Raw genomic sequence first — 18969 nt, forward strand, 5'->3', positions numbered from 1 at the left:
GGACTGGGCTTCATTCACAATTCTTTGTAGTCTCTTGCAGTTTTGGACAGAGCAGGAGCCGTACCAAGCTGTGTTACAACCAGAAAGAATGCTTTCTGCGTTGCATCTGTAGAAGTTGGTGAGAGTTGTAGCTGACATGCCAAATTTCCTTAGTCTCCTGAGAAAGCAGAGGCATTGAACAATGAACAAAGAACAGTACAGCACAGGAAACAGGCCCATCGGCCCTCCAAACCTGTGCCACTCATTGGTCCAACTAGACCATTCGTTTGTATCCCTCCATTCCCAGGCTGCTCATGTGACTATCCAAGTAATTCTTAAACAATGCCAGCGTGTCTACCTCTTGGCAGTGCATTCCAGGCTCCCACCACCCCCTGCGTAAAAAAAAAAATCCCTCTGATATTGGAGTTCTACCTCGCCCCACTCACCTTTGAGCCCGTGATCCCTCGTGATCGTCACCTCCGACCTGGGAAAAAGCTTCCCACTGATCACCCTAACTATACCCTTCATAATTTTATACACCTCTATTAGGTCTCCCCTCATTCTCCATCTTTCCAGGGAGAACAACCCCAGTTTTCCCAATCTCTCCTCATAGCTAAGACCCACCATACCAGGCAACATCCTGGTAAACCTTGTCTGCACTTTCTCTAACGCCTCCATGTCCTTCTGATAGAGCGGCGACCAGAATTGGGCACAGTACTCCAAATGTGGCCTAATCAGTGTTCTATACAGCTTTTATACTGTATACCCCTTCCTATAAAGGCAAGCATACCATATGCCTCCTTCACCACCTTCTCCACCTGTGCTGCCACTTTCAGGGATTTGTGGACTTGCACACCTAGGTCCCTCTGTGTTTCTATGCTCTTGATGGCCCTGCCATTTATTGTATAGCTCCCCCCTACATTAGTTCTTCCAAAATGCATCACCTCGCATTTATCTGGATTAAATTCCATCTGCCATTTCTCCATCCAATTTTCCAGCCTATCTATATCCTGCTGTATTGTCAGACAACGTTCATAGCTATCCGCAAGTCCAGCCATCTTTGTGTCATCCGCAAACTTGCTGATAACACCAGTTACACCCTCTTCCAGATAATTTATATATACCACAAATAGCAGAGGTCCCTGTACAGAGCCCTGTGGAACACCACCAGTCACAGACCTCCAGCCAGAAAAAGACCCTGCGACTGCTACCCTCTGTCTCCTGTGGCCAAGCCAGTTCTCTACCCATCTAGTCACCTCACCTTGTATCCCATGAGCCTTAACCTTCTTCACCAACCTGCCATGAGGGACTTTGTCAAACGCCTCACTGAAATCCATCTAGACGACATCCATGGCCCTTCCTTCATCAACCGTTTTTGTCACCTCCTCAAAAAATTCTACCGAATTTGTAAGGGATGACCTCCCTCTTACAAAGCCATGCTGTCTATCACTAATGAGATTGTCCCATTCTAAATGCGCATACACCCTATCTCTAAGAATCCTCTCCAACAACTTCCTACCACGGACGTCAAGCTCACCGGCCTATAATTACCTGGGTTATCCCTACTACCCTTCTTAAATAACGGTACTACATTCGCTATCCTCCAATCCTCAGGGACCTCACCTGTGTCCAGTGAAGAGACAAAGATTTCTGTCAGAGGCCCAGCAATTTCATCTCTTGTCTCCCTGAGCAGTCTAGGATAGATGCCATCAGGCCCTGGGGATTTGTCAGTTTTAATGTTCCCTAACACTTCCTCTCTTGTAATGGAGATTCTCTCTAATGGGAAGGCTTTAACTATAGTGTCTGCATGGAAGGAGCAGGACAGGTTGTTGCTGATCTGGACACCTAAAAACTTGAGGTTCTTGACCATTTCCACTTCATCCCTATTGGTGTAGACAGGGGCATGCCTTCCATAATGCTTACTGAAGTTGATGACTATTTCCTTTGCTTTGTTGATATTGAGGGAGACATGATTGTCATTGCACCAGTTCACCAGATTCTCTCTTTCCTGTACTTTGTCTTGTCATTGTAGGTCAGACCTCAAACTACAGTGGTGTCATCAGCAAACCTGAAAATTGAATTGGAGGGGAATTTGGCCACAGTCAAATGTGTATAAAGGAAAAGAGTAAGGGGCTGAGGACACAGCCTTGTGGGGCACCGGTATTGAGGGTGACTGTGGAGGTGGTGTTGGTGTCTATCCTTATTGGCTGCAGCCTGTGGGTTAGGAAGTCTAGGATCCAGTTGCAGAGGGTCAAACTGAGTCCCAGACCACAAAGTTTGAAGATGAATTTCATAGGAATAATGGTGTTGAAGGCTGGGCTGTAGTCTACGAATAGGTGTTCCAGGGTTGAAGGTAGGGCCAGGGAAGATGCCATTTGCCGTGGACCTGTTGCAACGACAGGCGAACTGTCGTGGGTCCAGGCAGTTTGGAAGGATGATATTTGCCATGACTAACATTTTGAAGCTCTTCATAATGATGGATGCCAGAACCACCGGACAATAGTCATTAAGGCACAAGGCACACTGCCTGGCTTTTTTTTGGCACCAAGATGATGGTTGTCTTCTTGAAGCAGGTAGAAACCTCAGAGTAATGTAACGAGAGTTTGAAGATGTTGGCGAGTACCCCCACCAGCTGGTCCACGTAGAACTTGAGTGCTGGTCCGGGTACCCCTTCTGGGCCAGTTGCTTTCCATGGGTTGACTTTTGAAAAGGCTGCTCTGGCATTGGCAATGGTAAATCTCTGATACAGGTTCATCCAAGGCTTCCAGGGTGGAGGATGTGCTCTCGCTGACCTCTTGCTCAAAACAGGCATAGAATGCATTGAGATCTTTGGTGAGAGGTGCACTGGAGCTGGCAATTTTACCTGCCTTCATCTTGTAGCCTGTTATGTTTTGCAGACCTTGCCATAGTTGGCAAAAGTGTGTGCGGCTAGCCTGAGGCTCTAGTTCAAAGAACTTGACGATCTAGAAGAAAGTGACATGGAGGTTAGAGAATGTTGGAGGCAACCAAATGATCTGGGAGTTTTTTCAGTGAAAAAATGATAAGGACATGACTGATGCATTTAAAGTAGATTGTAAATGAGTTAAGGTACTTTTATTGGCAAAAGATAGCTGAGCAATGGGAGATAAGTTTAAAATGAGAAGAAATCATTTCAGGCAAGGTACAAGTGAGCATCCAGTTTCAAAAATGATTATATTAGACTGGAAATATTAACGCAATTTCTCCCTTCCAGACGCAGCCAGGCCTGTGGAGGTTTTCCAACATTTTCTGCTTGGTTTCAGATTTCGAGCACCATAATATTTTGTTTTTATAACACTGAAGATCGTTGGTTACTGGAACAGATTATGAGGAGATTGTAGTTCAGACATTAAAATTTAACCAGTGCCTTAAAGAAAAATACATCATTAGATAAAATTGCTCAGGTACAGGGACTGGACTACATGTTCATATGTCTGCTCCAGTCTTGAGGTTTTTGGCTGAGTGTCAGCAGGGCGATGGTAGTCATGATGTAGAGATGCCGGTGTTGGACTGGGGTAAACACAGTAAGAAGTCTCACAACACCAGGTAAGAGTCCAACCAGTTTATTTGCTAGCAATCCCACAAGCTTTCGGAAACAGTGTCCCTTTGTCAGGTGTGTGGAAGATGCCCTTCTCTGATCAGAACCTTCCACACACCTGACGAAGGAACACTATTTCCGAAAGCTTGTGGGATTACTATCAAATAAACTGGCTGGACTCTAACCTGGTTTTGTGAGACTTCTTACCATGTCAGTAGGGTATCAGGGACAAGGCCAGGATAGAAGTAATTGTGATAGTCTATCAATTCAGCGCCATTCCCAACTATTAACCATTTAGAGTTTGGTTTTAAATGTTGAAAAGCTATGGATCAAATAGTCTGGAGCAAAAAAAATACTTTAGGATGGAAATTGCTATTATTGGTATCAACATATAGATGGTTAACAAGCTCACAACAGATTCCTCCACCTGGTTTAATGAAACCATTAACCAGATTTTCGACACTCTCATATTTTCAAAGTTTTTACAAGGCTTCACCTAACGAATTAGACTGCAGACATCAGGGCTTCAGCTAATATATGAAAATAACTGTAGGAGGGAGTGGGGGATTTGAGCCCAACGTGGCTCGTTCTTAATCTTGACTATATTGTTGAGCAGGTGCCAAGCAGAAGTTGTTTCTTTTTGTTCAGGAAAGGAAAGAGAAAATTAATAATAAGTAATCAACACTAGGTCAAATGCAGTATTAGTGGAAACCTAGCAACAGTTCCTCTCAGCTACAGTAAGTAGCCTGGGGACCAAGAGGAGGAAGTAAATAAATGGTGTGTGAAAAGAGACATGCTGTACTGCAGCACCGAAACATAGCCACCGACAATAGAGAGAGGGAGATTTGATTTCCATTCCACTAAGGTCCATCCCATTCTCCACAATACAATGGCAGCACCAAGATATATGCTTTTCAGTCAGGAAGGAAGAGAATTTGGGAGGACAACAGTTTGGAAGGAAAGTCATCATTTAGTTACTGTTGCATTTGCCCAACATCTGGTTGCACAGCCGCGTAAGCAAGAGCCATGGCTCAAGCAGAGAAATAGAGGGTACATCCATCAATTCCATTGCTTAAAATTAAATTACACACAAAACTACAAGAACAGCAGATACATGGGAACACCACCACTTGGAAGTTCCCATTCAAGCCACTCACCATCCTGACTTGGAAATATTGTATTTGATTTATTGTTTTCACATGTATTAACATACAATGAAAAGTATTGTTTTCTTGCACACTATACAAAGCATACCATTCATAGAGAAGAGAAGGAGAGAGGGTGCAGCATGTAGTGTTACAATCATTGCTAGGGTATAGAGAAAGATCAACTTAATTTAAAATAGGTCCATTCCTAAGTCTGATGGCAGCAGGGAAGAAGCTGTTCTGGAGTCAGACCTCAGACCTTTGTATCTTTTTCCCGACAGAAGGTGGTGGAAGAGAATATGTCTAAAGGTGCATGGGGTTTTTAATTATGTTGGCTGCTTTTCCGAGACAGTGGGAAGTATAGACAGAGTCAATGGATGGGAGGCTGGTTTGCATGGTGGATTAGGGCCTTTATAATTTCTTGCAGTCTTGGACAGCAGGAACCATGCTAAACTGTGATACAACCAGAAAGGATGCTTTCTATGGTGCAGCTGTAAGAGTTAATGAGAGTTGCAGCAGACATGCCAAATTTCCTTAGCCTCCTGAGAAGGTAGGAGCTTTCTTAAATATAGTGTGGAGAGACCAGGAAAAATTGTCGGTGATCTGGACATCTACAACTTGAAGCTCTTGGCCATTTCCACTTCATCCCCATCGAAGTAGACAGAGGCATGTCCCCTACTATGCTTCCTGACATTAATGATCATTTCCTTCATTTTACTGACATTCAGGAAGAGATTATTGTTATCGCACCAGTTCACCAAGTTCTCTATCTCATTCCTGTACTCCGTTTCATCATTGAGATTTTTTTTTTGGAGACTGTTTGAAATATATCACTGTTTCTTCACTGTCATTGGATCAAAATCCTGAAACCCTCCCTAACAGCAGTGTTGGTGTACCTACACCACATGGACTGCAGCAGTTCAAGAAGGTAGCTCACCCCCACTTTTTCAAAGGCATTTAGGGATGGGTAATAAATGCTGGTCTAGCCAGCAACACCCACATCCCATGAATGAATAAAGAAAATCTGTAGCTAACTTCCATTAAAAGTACAACAATGCATGCTGTGAAATTGTGGAACCTTGTACAAACATACATTGTAACAAACTGGCTGAATATCAAACGGGTGCAAAAAAAGATTGTTAGATGACTTCAAGAACAGAGGGACCAGAATAAAAGGAATGATAAATAACGTTGGAACTTCTTTATTTTGGAAAGATAGAGATTGTAAGAATGTAAGAAAAGAAAGAGCTTAGAAAACGTAGGGCAGAATGTTTGCATGCAGGTAGGTTAAGCTGGGGTAAAGTGGGACTTGCTTCTCTTCTTACTGGGGAAACTCCTGCTCTTAGGTGCTACCAGCAAATCAGATTATCCAACAGATGCATCACTGTAGTGCATATGCATTAGTGGACTGTAACAAAAGAAAGGTGTCCCATGAATCCATAAAAATAGGTAATGGGCAGATAGACTTTGGGCAGATTACGGAGAGGGGTAGTGAGTTGGGGGGTGGTTGGTTTAAGGCAGCAGGTAGAGAGTGGGAGCAGGTGGGATTAAAGCTACGTTGTCAAAGCCAAAGAAATGGTCTAGGATGACCCTTCCATTAGAAGAATCTTGAGAGCCAAAAAATCAATAAGAGATAGTGAGGTTGAGTAGAATGCAATTTAGGCGAGACAGAGTGATGATAAGGCTGCAAAAAAAGTTGGAAGAGAGCTAGGAGTGTTTAAATGCAGGTCAAATTGTATACTTGGAATGATGGGAAGAAAGAAGGAATTACATCTTAGTGAGGAAGTCAGCATGGGGCTTGGCAAGGAACATCAGTAATTGAAACTGCAATGCATAATGAAATAAAGTGATTATTGATAGATTTGGTAATCTTTTCTCACCCTTATTTCCCTATGTTCACAATTTACTTCATAAGTTCATAAGATATGGGAGAAAAATTGAGCCATTTGGCCCCTTAAGTCCGCTCCTCCATTCGATCATAGCTGATATGCTCCTCATCCCAATTCTCCTGCCTTCTCCCCATAACCCTTCAACCTATTACCAATTAAAACCTGTCTAACTCCTCCTTAAATTTACTCATTGTCCTAGCATTTACCGCATTTTGGGGTAGCGAATTCCACAGATCTACACGCTTTGGGAGAAGTAGTTTCTCCTCGACTCTATTTTAAATTTGCTACCCTTTATCAAATTTTATTTGAAGACATTCTGTAAACTTGCAAAATTTCTCACTTTGTTACCTTGTGCTTTTTGAAAAATTGAATGAAGTGTAACCCTTAATTACTTGCGTACACTCTCACAATGTGGTGTGTAAAATGCTAATCTTTCTGGGACAATGGAAAGGCCCTTTGGCAAAGAAATTCAAGACAACTGTAACTAACTGCCACAGGTAGAGCTCTCGGGTTAAATGAAGCAGTACTTTGAGCTTTAGAAACAAACTCACCGATCCCAGTCACTGATTGCCGCCTCAATCCACCTTATTCTACATTTTTTAAAAAAATCATTCGTGAGAAGTGGGCTTCGCTGACTAGGCCAGCATTTATTGCCAAACCCTCAATGTCCTTGAGAAGGTGGTGGCGAGCTGCTCTCTTCAACTGCTTGAACATGCAGCACTTGAAACAAACAAAATAGATTCTAGAGCAATATAAACTTTCACTTATATTGTTTAGCATGCTATCACGTTGAACATTATATTAATTCACCGGCAAATCCCATGATTGTTCTATCACAAAGAGACAACTTGGGCAATCAAAAAAACTCAGGCTGTGATTTCACTTCCGGCTCCAATTGTCCTAACATGAACACGTATGGAAAAGCTACATTCGCAATATACAATCACAAAGTGGAAGCAGGATCCATTCCTACTAATAACTATCTTTGCTGCTGGCAGATTTTATGCTAATATTAAAATGAATATTAGTTAAACAATTCAAACTAGCAGCTATTTTGATCAAATCCCCAGATTTCTGTGGGCTGTAAGGAGAGGCATATTCATCAATATTTGTATTATTCCTTCCACTGAGATTAACATAGAACATAGAACACTACAGCACAAACAGGCCCTTCAGCCCACAAGTTGCGCCAATCATATCCATACCTACCAGGCCAGAACTATCTGTAGCTCCCAATCCCATTAAATCCCATGTACTCATCCAGAAGTCTTTTAAAAGACCCCAGCGAGTTTGCCGCTACCACCACCGACGGCAGCCGATTCCACTCATTCACCACCCTCTGAGTGAAAAACTTACCCCTGACATCCCCTCTGTACTTGCTCCCCAGCACCTTAAATCTATGTCCTCTTGTAGCGACCATTTCAGCCCTGGGAAATTGCCTGAGAATCCATCCTATCTATACCTCTCAACATTTTATAAACCTCTATCAGGTCGCCTCTCAACCTTCTTCTCTCCAGGGAGAAGAGCCCTAGCTCCCTCAACCTATCTTCATAAGGCATGCCTCCCAATCCAGGCAACATCCTTGTAAATCTCCTCGGCACCCTCTCTATAGCTTCCACATCCTTCCTGTAGTGAGGCGACCAGAACTGCGCACAGTACTCCAAGTAGAGTCTGACAAGGGTCCTATAAAGTTGCAGCATTACCTCCCAACCCCTAAACTCAATCCCTCGATTAATGAAGGCTAGTACACCATACGCCTTCTTGACCACATCCTCCATTTGCGAGGCCAATTTAAGGGTCCTATGGACCCGGACCCCAAGATCCTTCTGCTCCTCAACACTGCTAAGAGTCCTATACTTGATATTGTACTCCTTCATCCCACTGGACCTGCCAAAATGGACCACTACACATTTATCCGCGTTGAAGTCCATCTGCCACTTCTCCGCCCAGTCTTGCATCCTATCTATGTCTCGCTGCAACTTCTGACATCCCTCCAGACCATCCACAACACCACCAACCTTCATAACGTCAGCGAACTTACTAACCCACCCCTCCACTTCCTCATCCAGGTCATTTATGAAAATGACAAATAGCAAGGGTCCTAGAACAGATCCCTGGGGCCACAACTACATGTTAATTTAGTTTGTTATTCAATAAAAGTAATAGCTTTTACCATAATTTTAAAATGCATTGTTAGCCATGTTCTTGCTATAGAGGGAATGCAGTAAAGGTTTATCAGGCTGATTCTTAGGGTGGCGGGTCTGTGATATGTGGCGAGACTAAGGCAGTTAGGATTACATGCATTGGAGTTTAGAAAAGTGAGAAGGAATCTCATAGAAACTTACAAAATTCTAACAGGATTAGAACATAAGAAATAGGAGCAGGAGTAGGCCATCTAGCCCTTCGAGCCTGCCCCACCATTCAATAAGATCATGGCTGATCTGTTGTGTCTCAGTTCCACATTCCCGCCCTCTCCCCATAACCCTTAATCCCCTCTCTTATCAAAAACCCATCAACCCGCGTCTTAAAAATATTTAGCAAGGTAGCCTCCACCACCTCAACGGGCAGAGAATTCCAGAGATTCACCACCCTTTGAGTGAAGAAGTTCCTCCTCAACTCCGTTCTAAACCGCCCCCCTTTATCTTGAGGCTGTGCCCCCTAGTCCTACTGTCCTTTCTGAGCAGGAAGAGCCTCTCCACCTCTATCCTATCCATCCCATTCATCATCTTATACGTCTCAATGAGATCTCCCCTCATTCTTCTAAACTCTAACAAGTACAAGCCCAGTTTATTCAGCCTCTCCTCATAGCTCAACCCCCTCAACTCCGGTATCAGCCTAGTAAACCTCCTCTGCACTCCCTCCAAGGCCAAAATATCCTTGCGTAAGTACGGCGACCAAAACTGCACACAGTACTCCAGCTGCGGCCTCACCAATGCCCTATACAGCTGCAGCAAGACCTCCCTACTTGTATATTCAATCCCCCTCGCTATGAAGGCCAGCATCCCATTCACCTTCCTGACCACCTGCTGCACCTGCAGGCTGGGTTTTTGCGACTCATGCACAAGGACCCCGAGGTCCCTCTGCACAGTCGCCTGCTGCAGTTTTTCGCCCCGTAAGTAATAGTCCTTCCTACCATTATTCCTGCCAAAGTGGACCACCTCGCACTTGCCAACATTAAATTCCATTTGCCATTTCCTGGCCCATTCGCCCAGCCTATCTAGATCCTTCTGCAGACTCTCCACACCCTCCGCGCAATTTGCCGTTCCACCAGTCTTGGTGTCATCAGCAAATTTCGACAACCTACACTCGGTCCCCTCCTCCAGATCATCTATATAAATGGTAAATAGCTGAGGCCCCAGCACCGATCCCTGGGGCACTCCACTAGTCACCAATTAGACAGGTAGATTCAGAAAGAATGTTCCAGATGGTGGGAAAATCCAGAACCAGGCATCATAATTTGAGGATTTTTAGGACTGAGGGCAGGAGAAACTTCTTCACCCAGTGGGTGGTGAATGTGTGGAATTCAATATCTCAGAATATAGTTGGGGCCAAAATATTGTGTGATGTCAAGAACTTAGATATAACTTTTGGGGCTAAAGGGATACAGGGTTGGGGTGGGGTGGGAGGGTAGCAAGATCAGGACATTGAATTTTATGATCAGCCATAATGAAAATGAATGGCAGACCAGGCTCGAAGGGCCTAATAGCCTACTCCTGTTTCTACGTTAATCTCCTGATGTCTTACACAAACATTAAAGATTATTGTCTTCAGATCAGCCCCCACCTGAGAGTTCTTATTCTGTCCTTATTTATCATATCATAAATTCTTATATTCACATGTAAAATAAAATTGTTTAATTCAAATTATTTGATAATTTACTTTTTAAGCAGAAACAATGTTTGAATTATTGGAAATAAGACTCATATGCTAGAAATAAGACTCATATGCTATTTAGTTTTTTAAAATTGGGCATGTTAATTAAAATACCAAAATGACATGAAAGCAGCGAGTAATATTGTGAAAAAAGAATGGTGTGATGTTCAATGTGACACAAAAATTAACCCCAGGAGAAGGCTGCATTTGTAGTGAAAGATCTACATTTAATAAGGACTTCTAAAGTTGTTATGGATACACTGTTTGAAAGACAACTCTGACAAGCAGAAAAAAGGTAGGATTATGAACATCCAGATGAATGAATTTAAGTGAACATTATTCACAAAAATGGCAAGCATCATGTGTACAGTACGTCAATCACTGACAACATTAGTGGAGTCCAACACTCAGTGTACAACTGATACTCCAGGCAAATGCAATACTCTGCAAAAACAGTCAAAACAAGGTGGACGGGAAAAGTTAAAACTTAATAGGATACAGGCCCTGCATAACAAAGGTCAGGGTGGGTGTGAAAAGTTGAAAAGTTCATATCAAATGATAGAAAGAGCCTTGAGGGCTAAAAAGGAAATGCAAGAACAAGGTGAAAAAGATGAAGTTTCAGCAACAGAGTTGAAAGAAAAATATATTAGTGTCAAGTTTCTGTATACGACAGTTAAAAATCAATTGAATTTCTAGTCCAGTTGAATTCATAAAAAAATTAAAACACTAACATTATACAAAGCAGTGCCTATTATTAAAACAAATTCCTGTTTTGTTGCATCAGGTCAACTTTATGCAAACTAGCCAGAATCAGCATGACAATTTGGTGTTAATTCTGCTGATTAATAATGTCCACTGCAGGTACAAGTTGATATGCACAGTCATTTGCAAAAAAGCTTCAATTTTTAAATTTAACTGGATTGCTGCTGAATAGTAGTGCTGTTGATACAAAGATTGGAGGTGTAGCGGACAGTGAGGAAGGTTTTCAAAGCTTGCAGGCGGATTTGGACCGACTAGAAAAATGGGCTGAAAAATGGCAAATGGAATTTAATGCAGACAAATGTGAGGTATTGCACTTTGGAAGGACAAACCAAAGTAGAACGTACAGGGTAAATGGTAGGACTCTGAACAGTGCAGTTGAACAGAGGGATCTGGGAATACAGGTACAGAATTCCCTAAAAGTGACGTCACAGGTGGATAGGGTCGTAAAGTGTGCTTTTGGTACATTGGCCTTTATAAATCAGAGTATCGAGTATAAAAGTTGGAGTGTTATGGTAAGGTTATACAAGGCATTTGTGAGTCCGAATTTAGAGTATTGTGTACAGTTTCGGTCACCTAGTTACAGGAAGGATATAAATAAGGTTGAAAGAATACAGAGAAGGTTCACGAGGATGTTGCCAGGACTTGAGAAGCTGAGTTACAGAGAGAGATTGAACAGGTTAGGACTTTATTCCCTAAAGTATAGAAGAATGAGGGGAGATTTGATAGAGGTGTATAAGATTTTGATGTGTGTAGATAGAGTGAATGCAAGCAGGCTTTTTCCACTGAGGCTAGAGGAGAAAAAAAACAGAGGGCATGAGTTAAGGGTAAAAGGAGAAAAGTTTAAAGGGAATATTGTGGTGGGGGGGTGCTTCTTCACGCAAAAAGTGGTGGGAGTGTGGAATGAGCTGCCGGATAAAGTGGTAAATGCAGGGTCACTTTTAACATTTAAGAAAAACTTGGACGGGTTCATGGATGAGAGGGGTGTGGAGGGATATGGTCCAAGTGTGGGTCAGTGGGACTAGGCAAAAAAGTGGTTCAGCACAGACAAGAAGGGCCAAACGGCCTGTTGCTGGTTCTAATCCCTCTAACCTACACATCTCAGGACACTAAGGGCACTTTGAGCGTGACCAGTCGGCCTGACCCACACGTCTTTGGACTGTGGGAGGAGGCCGGAGCACCGCGTGGGGGAGCGCAGACACGGGGAGTGTGTGCAGGTTCCACACAGGCGGTGACCCGGGCCAGGAATTGAACCCAGGTCCCTGAAGCTGTGGGGCAGCAGCGCTAACCACTGTGCTACCGTGCCGCCCGCACTTAGTGTCAGGGGGACTAGCAGAGTAAATATGGAGTAGGGGCTGAGTATGATTGTGGTTGGTGCAGACACGATGGGCCGAATGGCCTCCTTCTGCACTATAGGATTCTATGATTCTACGAATAGACCATGAAATGAAAATATGCTCACTTGGTGCCATTTCAACTGTGAGTGACAGGAATCATCCAGGGCAGTAAATCTTGTGTTCAGGTTCACTTCTTGCAACTTTTCCTATCTACGTTTCCTATGTCTATATTAAAATGGAAAATTCTGTGTAAAACTGTCATGTTGTAATTACACCTTCCTTCCATGGGATTGCACCATCCAAGCTCCTCAACCTTTTGCTTCCCAAACTGTCACAAACTTTCCTAATTTAACTATAGGTAGTAATTTCAAATCAACATAATAGAATTTGTGACTTTAAATAGGAAAGAATTACATTAGCAAACCATGATCCAATTATCCCCTGTTCTCTAACCCCACCTGACCTAGACAACACTAGATATTGACTCTGTGTTCAATGCCACAGGAGACTGAGTAGTTATATATTATACCTTGCATTTTGTGTCACTTCTCTGTTGAGCAACATTTACTTCTCACATTATCATCATCATACTTCCATTAATTAATTAATTCAAAACAAAAACTGAAGCAATAGGTTAAGTTAGAATGAAAAGTGGAAAGTGGCTGGAAAGCTATGAGAGGATCTGTTCAGGTCTTAGCTTCTTTAACTAATCACAAGAACCACATCAATAAAATTACAGAAGTTACTGCAATGTTGTCTTTTTGATTTGTCTTGTTTAATGTTTATTTGATTGCCACTAAACTCAATTACTACCTTTCTATCATCAGAGTACTGTGAGTACACCATGTACTATACACAGGATGCACTGAAGAAACTTGCTAAGTACTCTTCAACAGAAATTCCTTCCCCACCATCTTTGCTGCTCTTATCCTTGGTGGCTGTAATGTGGTATGATCATCATCTCCAATCTCACACAGTACTTTTTCCTGGCAACACATCACCATTACTTCACACTTGCATCAAAATCCTAGAATTCCTGACCCAACAACATTGTGGGAGCACCATCACCACAACGACTACAGCTGCTTAAAGAGAAAGGGCAATAAAGAATGGCAAAGGTGTGTGGGAGGGACAGGGAGATGACAATCTTAGTTGCTCCAGGAATGATGGATTTAGCCTTGACATTTCCATTCAGAGCCATAGGTTAGATAGTCAAAAGTACATCCCACTGTCTGAGCATTTTCCAGGATGCTTTGGTTGCACAGGAAGTTCAGCCAATCAGGAATATCAAAATTCATCTTGAAATGGGAAGGAATTTCAGTTGAAACCAGGGAAGAGAAGATTTGGTTCATTGTTCATTGCTGAAGCCACAAGTTGCCTTTGACTTTACTATAGGAGGAAACTCACGTGGACATGGGGAGAATGTGCAAACTCTACACAGATAGTCACCCAAAGCTGGAATTGAACCTGGGTTCCTGGCACTTTCAGGCAGTGGTGCTAACCAGTGCCACTGTGCTGACCCCAACAGTACCTGGTTGTTTTTCAAGATATTGTGAATAAAAACTAAGGATAAGTTTCAAAAGCTTTACTTGGTTATATTTTAGTGTATTTTTTTTAAAATTGAGGTCGTTCATATGATTGAATGGAGCGTCAGAGAGGGAAAGGAACAGGACACCCATTTGAAGTATAACAGATTGCATCCATAAATTAACTTGTGTCATGTTCAAATTTATTTAAAAATCTGTTATTTATTTCTCTCTTCTAATATGGGTCAGGAACCATAGGTGTGGAGGGTAGCCCACGTCTTCCACCAATTAAAGTTTAAGCCTTCAAATATTACAGGCAGCAAAATCAGGCTACAGTATTGTATAACAAAAGCCATTGGGGGTGTCCACTGGATAATGGGCACTACATACAAGACTGGATTCAAAACAATCTGCAAGTTGTGAAACGATGACACATTCAGGGTCATGTGTACAGTCGAATGGAGTTATTTTTGAGGAGCTTGGCTGGTGGGAAAAGTTCTGCATCCTCATTTGTTGATGCCCTCCACCCAGAAGGAAATTTTTTTTCTCCTAATTGGCAAACACATTTGTCACATGTTTTAAGTAGATATGAACTGTAGACTGGCTTAGCTGGAAGCTGTCCTTTAGGGTAGAATGGAAGGATCCTAATGCTTAGAAACTTAATAGCACTATATCCATCACAGACATTAAAAGATTCCTGAAATCAACTAGAATAAATGGTATAAATTCTAGTACTCTAGTGAAGGCAGTAAACTGAGAGGCAATGGCCTAGTGGTATTATCGCTAGACTATTAATCCAGAAACTCAGTTAATGTTCTGGGGACTCAGATTCAAATCCTGTCACGGCAGATGGTGAAATTTGAATTCAATAAAAATAATATCTGGAATTAAGAATCTACTGATGACCATGACGCCATTGTCAATTGTCGGGAAAACACCCATCTGGTTCATTAATGTCCTTTAAGGACGGAAATCTGCCATCTTACCTGGTCTGGCCTACACATGACTTCAGAGCCACAGCAATGTGGTGGACTCTCAACTGCCCTCAGGCAACTGAGGAGGAGCATAAATGCAGGCCTAGCCAGCAAAACCAGTACCTCACGAATGAATAAAAAAAATACTGACTGCGTACTGCAGACTTTACAATAAGATGCAAAAATACTGAAAAAGGTATCAATATATTTAAAACAATGAGCATAAATACTTATTGTCAAAACCCCTGCTTTAACAGGAACTGAAACACCAACTATTCGACTTTAAGAGTTACATCAAGCTGAGGTAGGTCCACTTTACCTGGGGGATGTTTAAAAATTGTACAAAATTATTTATGGTCTAAATGAAATTTCAGTATTTTTAAATATTAAACTTAATTACTTCAAATTAATACTAACATTGATATCAACTCATGTGGGTAATAAATACTCTAACAACACTCAAATAGCGTTGGTGTTGCAACCTTCTGAATAAAGCAACTATTTTTACACATTCTGAAGGAGTTTTGTCAGACTAGGCTCAGTGTACAGTTGACATTAAATGTTCTCTGAAGTGGGTCTTGCAACCACTGCCCTGTTTTTTGTTTTTGTTCCAATTCAATCCACTCAAATCCAATTCAGAGTCTCATCAAGTTGGGACATTCCTGATCCAAGCTGACAAGACAGGGCTCTCACCTCCTGTCTTGGGCTTGATCTACAAGATCCAAGCTGATTGGAGTAGGCATTGCTCCTCCTCCAAGGCTTGATCTCATTTGCATCTTAGTCAAAAGGCTGAGATGTCACTTCTAAAAATTGCTTCAAATGAAGCTAAAATGTAACCTAATGACTTCAACCAAGCACAGCATGTTGATACTACACTTGATCTTAGCCAAAAGCCCAAGACTGCCCTGTTTTTTCCACACTAGTAATTATAACTGTGATTCAGACCAAAACTGCTAAATTACTGCAGCAACCAACAATCCCAGTGATTTGGTACATTGTGACCTAATTCTGAGCTGGAATTTAACTCCATAGAATATGAGCTACTGAGCTACCTAAAACTTGAAAAGCAAAAAGAAAAACTCTCTTAATTCCCAGGGTGATGCCAAAAGTAAGATCTGGAAGCTAATGCATAAGGTGTATGTGTAAAATCTGATGCAAACTGAGCAAATGGTCAGGTTTTACACACACGCCCTTCAACGTTTGCTTAATGCTTTTATTTAACACTGAGCGATCATCAACATGCAGATCCAATCTGGGAGTCCCAGTGCATGTCTTATTTTGTGCCTCACCATTAAGCCCTCAACATATCATCAAAATCTTGCAGATGTCCATTGAGCCACCAGAGTCAGTTTATTGATTCATGTTGACAGAATTAATGTGAGCCAGCTACCAAGGCATAGTGGCCCAGATGAAATAGCTGTAGGATAGACGGGAATGGTGCACAGAGGGTCAAGAGCAAACTGCCCAAATCCACAGAATGTTGGCACACCTGTTCCACATGAAAGCAAGCTTAAAAATGATACTCGTTTCTCAACTGGGGCCTCAACAGTCTCTTTAAGGGTCAAAACTACATGGATTGGTTAAATTTCATGGGATCCTGGGTGAGGTAGCCAAATGGATACAAAATTGGCTTGATGACAGAAGACAGAGGGTGGTTGTAAAGGGTTGTTTTACAAACTGGAGACCTGTGATCAGTGGTGTGCCTCAGGATCGGTGCTGGGTCCACTGTTATTTGTCATTTATATTAATCATTTGGATGAGAATATAGGCGGCATGGTTAGTAAGTTTGCAGATGACACCAAGATTGGTGGCATAGTGGACAGTGAAGAAGGTTATCTAGGATTACAATGGGATCTTGATCAATTGGGTCATTAAATACAGGAGAACATGAAATAACCATTAGTGGTTGTAAAGGATCAAGATCATTTAGCACCACACTTAAACCTGAATAAGTGCAATAATTTACCTCTAGCATAATGAGCTGTAAAAATGTTAAAACATTATGAAAATGTAACAGATTCTGCTACATGGAAATTAAAACAATGCGTATCCAAGAACTGATGGGGAAAATGTACAGAATTGTTTATGTGGCATAGCTGACATGTTGAGGGAAAAACGACATTGAATCATCATAATTTAATGCATTTTTATAGGATTATGCACGTCATCATTTTCCCTGCTTTGAATAAAGACTTCCTTCAGCGGGTGGCCAGGGATATTTAAATGCAGAAGAATAAATAAATTTCGTCTGTACAATAATGCACTCAGCATTGTGATAACTATCATTTCTACTTTACAAGAAACTGAAAATCAACTTCTAGCAATGCTTGAACTATTTCCAAAATGACCAGTTCATAGTTTATTTTGAAAAGTTAAACTATTTGGTCACAAGATGGATGAATGGCTGGTACAATATTCCATGAAGAAAAACAGCATTGTGAAAACTAAAAATGTCCAAAAAACAAAGTGCTGGCTAAAGAGACTCCCTAAAGGGCATTACTAGTGAACCAGATAGATCTTGATAATAATGGTTTCATGGTCACCATTAGGCTGTTAATTCCAGATTTTTAAAATTCAAAATTCCAGCACCTGCTGTGGTGGGATTCAAACCTGGGATCGCACAGCTTTATCCTGGGTCTCTGAATTACTAATCTAGTGACCCTACATCACCACCTCACCCAGCATTGTAGGTCCTGAATCCACAACCTACAATAACCCTCAACCATCATTCAAAGCTAGCAACGTGGCATTCCCACAATGAATGTAAATGGTGACAAAAACTGGAACTAAACAGTAACACTTTCCATACTTCTCACTGTCCACTTTGGTAGGAATAATGGTAGGAAGGACTATTACTTACAGGGCGAAAAATGCAGCATGCGACGGTGCAGAGGGACCTCGGGATCCTTGTGCATGAGTCACAAAAACCCAGCCTGCAGGTGCAGCAGGTGGTCAGGAAGGCAAATGGGATGCTGGCCTTCATAGCGAGGGGGATTGAATATAAAAGTAGGGAGGTCTTGCTGCAGCTGTATAGGGCATTGGTGAGGCCGCAGCTGGAGTACTGTGTGCAGTTTTGGTCACCGTACTTACGCAAGGATATTTTGGCCTTGGAGGGAGTGCAGAGGAGGTTTACTAGGCTGATACCGGAGTTGAGGGGGTTGAACTATGAGGAGAGGCTGAATAAACTAGGCTTGTACTCGTTAGAATTTTGAAGAATGAGGGGAGATCTCATTGAGACGTATAAGATGATGAATGGGATGGATAGGATAGAGGTGGAGAGGCTCTTCCCGCTCAGAAAGGACAGTAGGACTAGAGGGCACAGCCTCAAGATAAAGGGGGGGGCGGTTTAGAACGGAGTTGAGGAGGAACTTCTTCACTCAAAGTGTGGTGAATCTCTGGAATTCTCTGCCTGTTGAAGTGGTGGAGGCCGCCTCGCTAAATATATTTAAGACGCGGGTTGATAGGTTTTTGATAAGAGAGGGGATTAAGGGTTATGGGGAGAGGGCGGGAAGGTGGAACTGAGACACGACAGATCAGCCATGATCTTATTGAATGGCGGGGCAGGCTCGAAGGGCTAGATGGCCCACTCCTGCTCCTATTTCTTATGTTCTTATGTTCACTGTCTCGGCAAAGCAACCAACATAATTAAGGACCCCATGCACCACGGACATTCTCTTTCCCAACTTCTTCTGTCGGGAAAAATATACAAAAGTCTGAGATCACATACCAAGCAGCTCAAGAACAACTTCTTCCCTGCTGCCGTCAGATTTTTGAATGGACTTATCTTGCATTAAGTTGACCTTTCTCTACACCCCAGCTATGACTGTAGCACGACATTCTGTACTCTCTCGTCTTCTTCTCTATGAATGGTATGTTTTGTCTGTATAACACACAAGAAACAATACTTTTCGCTGTATGTTAATACATGTGA

At 42.2% G+C, this 18969-nt stretch overlaps 1 protein-coding gene across 5 annotated transcripts in view; it reads right to left on the reverse strand.

The window, feature by feature from the left end:
• wdpcp (WD repeat containing planar cell polarity effector) overlaps positions 1-18969 on the reverse strand; it is a 130936-nt gene that overhangs the window by 103334 nt on the left and 8633 nt on the right. Inside the window, exon 2 of one of the 5 annotated variants that reach the window (XM_080199954.1) lies at positions 18766-18918. The exons of 1 other annotated variant lie outside the window; for it this stretch is intronic. In XM_080199954.1, the coding sequence (XP_080056080.1) occupies positions 18766-18829 (64 nt within the window). In that variant the 5' untranslated portion in view covers positions 18830-18918. Of the gene's footprint in view, positions 1-4692; positions 4746-7120; positions 7188-12663; positions 12689-18765; positions 18919-18969 lie in introns of those variants that run through there. 3 more of the 5 variants (XM_080199955.1, XM_080199958.1, XM_080199959.1) reach the window with 3 other exon arrangements.

This window comes from Carcharhinus amblyrhynchos, chromosome 12, assembly GCF_965287045.1.
Source record: "Carcharhinus amblyrhynchos chromosome 12, sCarAmb.v2.hapA, whole genome shotgun sequence".
Lineage (NCBI taxonomy): Eukaryota > Metazoa > Chordata > Chondrichthyes > Carcharhiniformes > Carcharhinidae > Carcharhinus > Carcharhinus amblyrhynchos.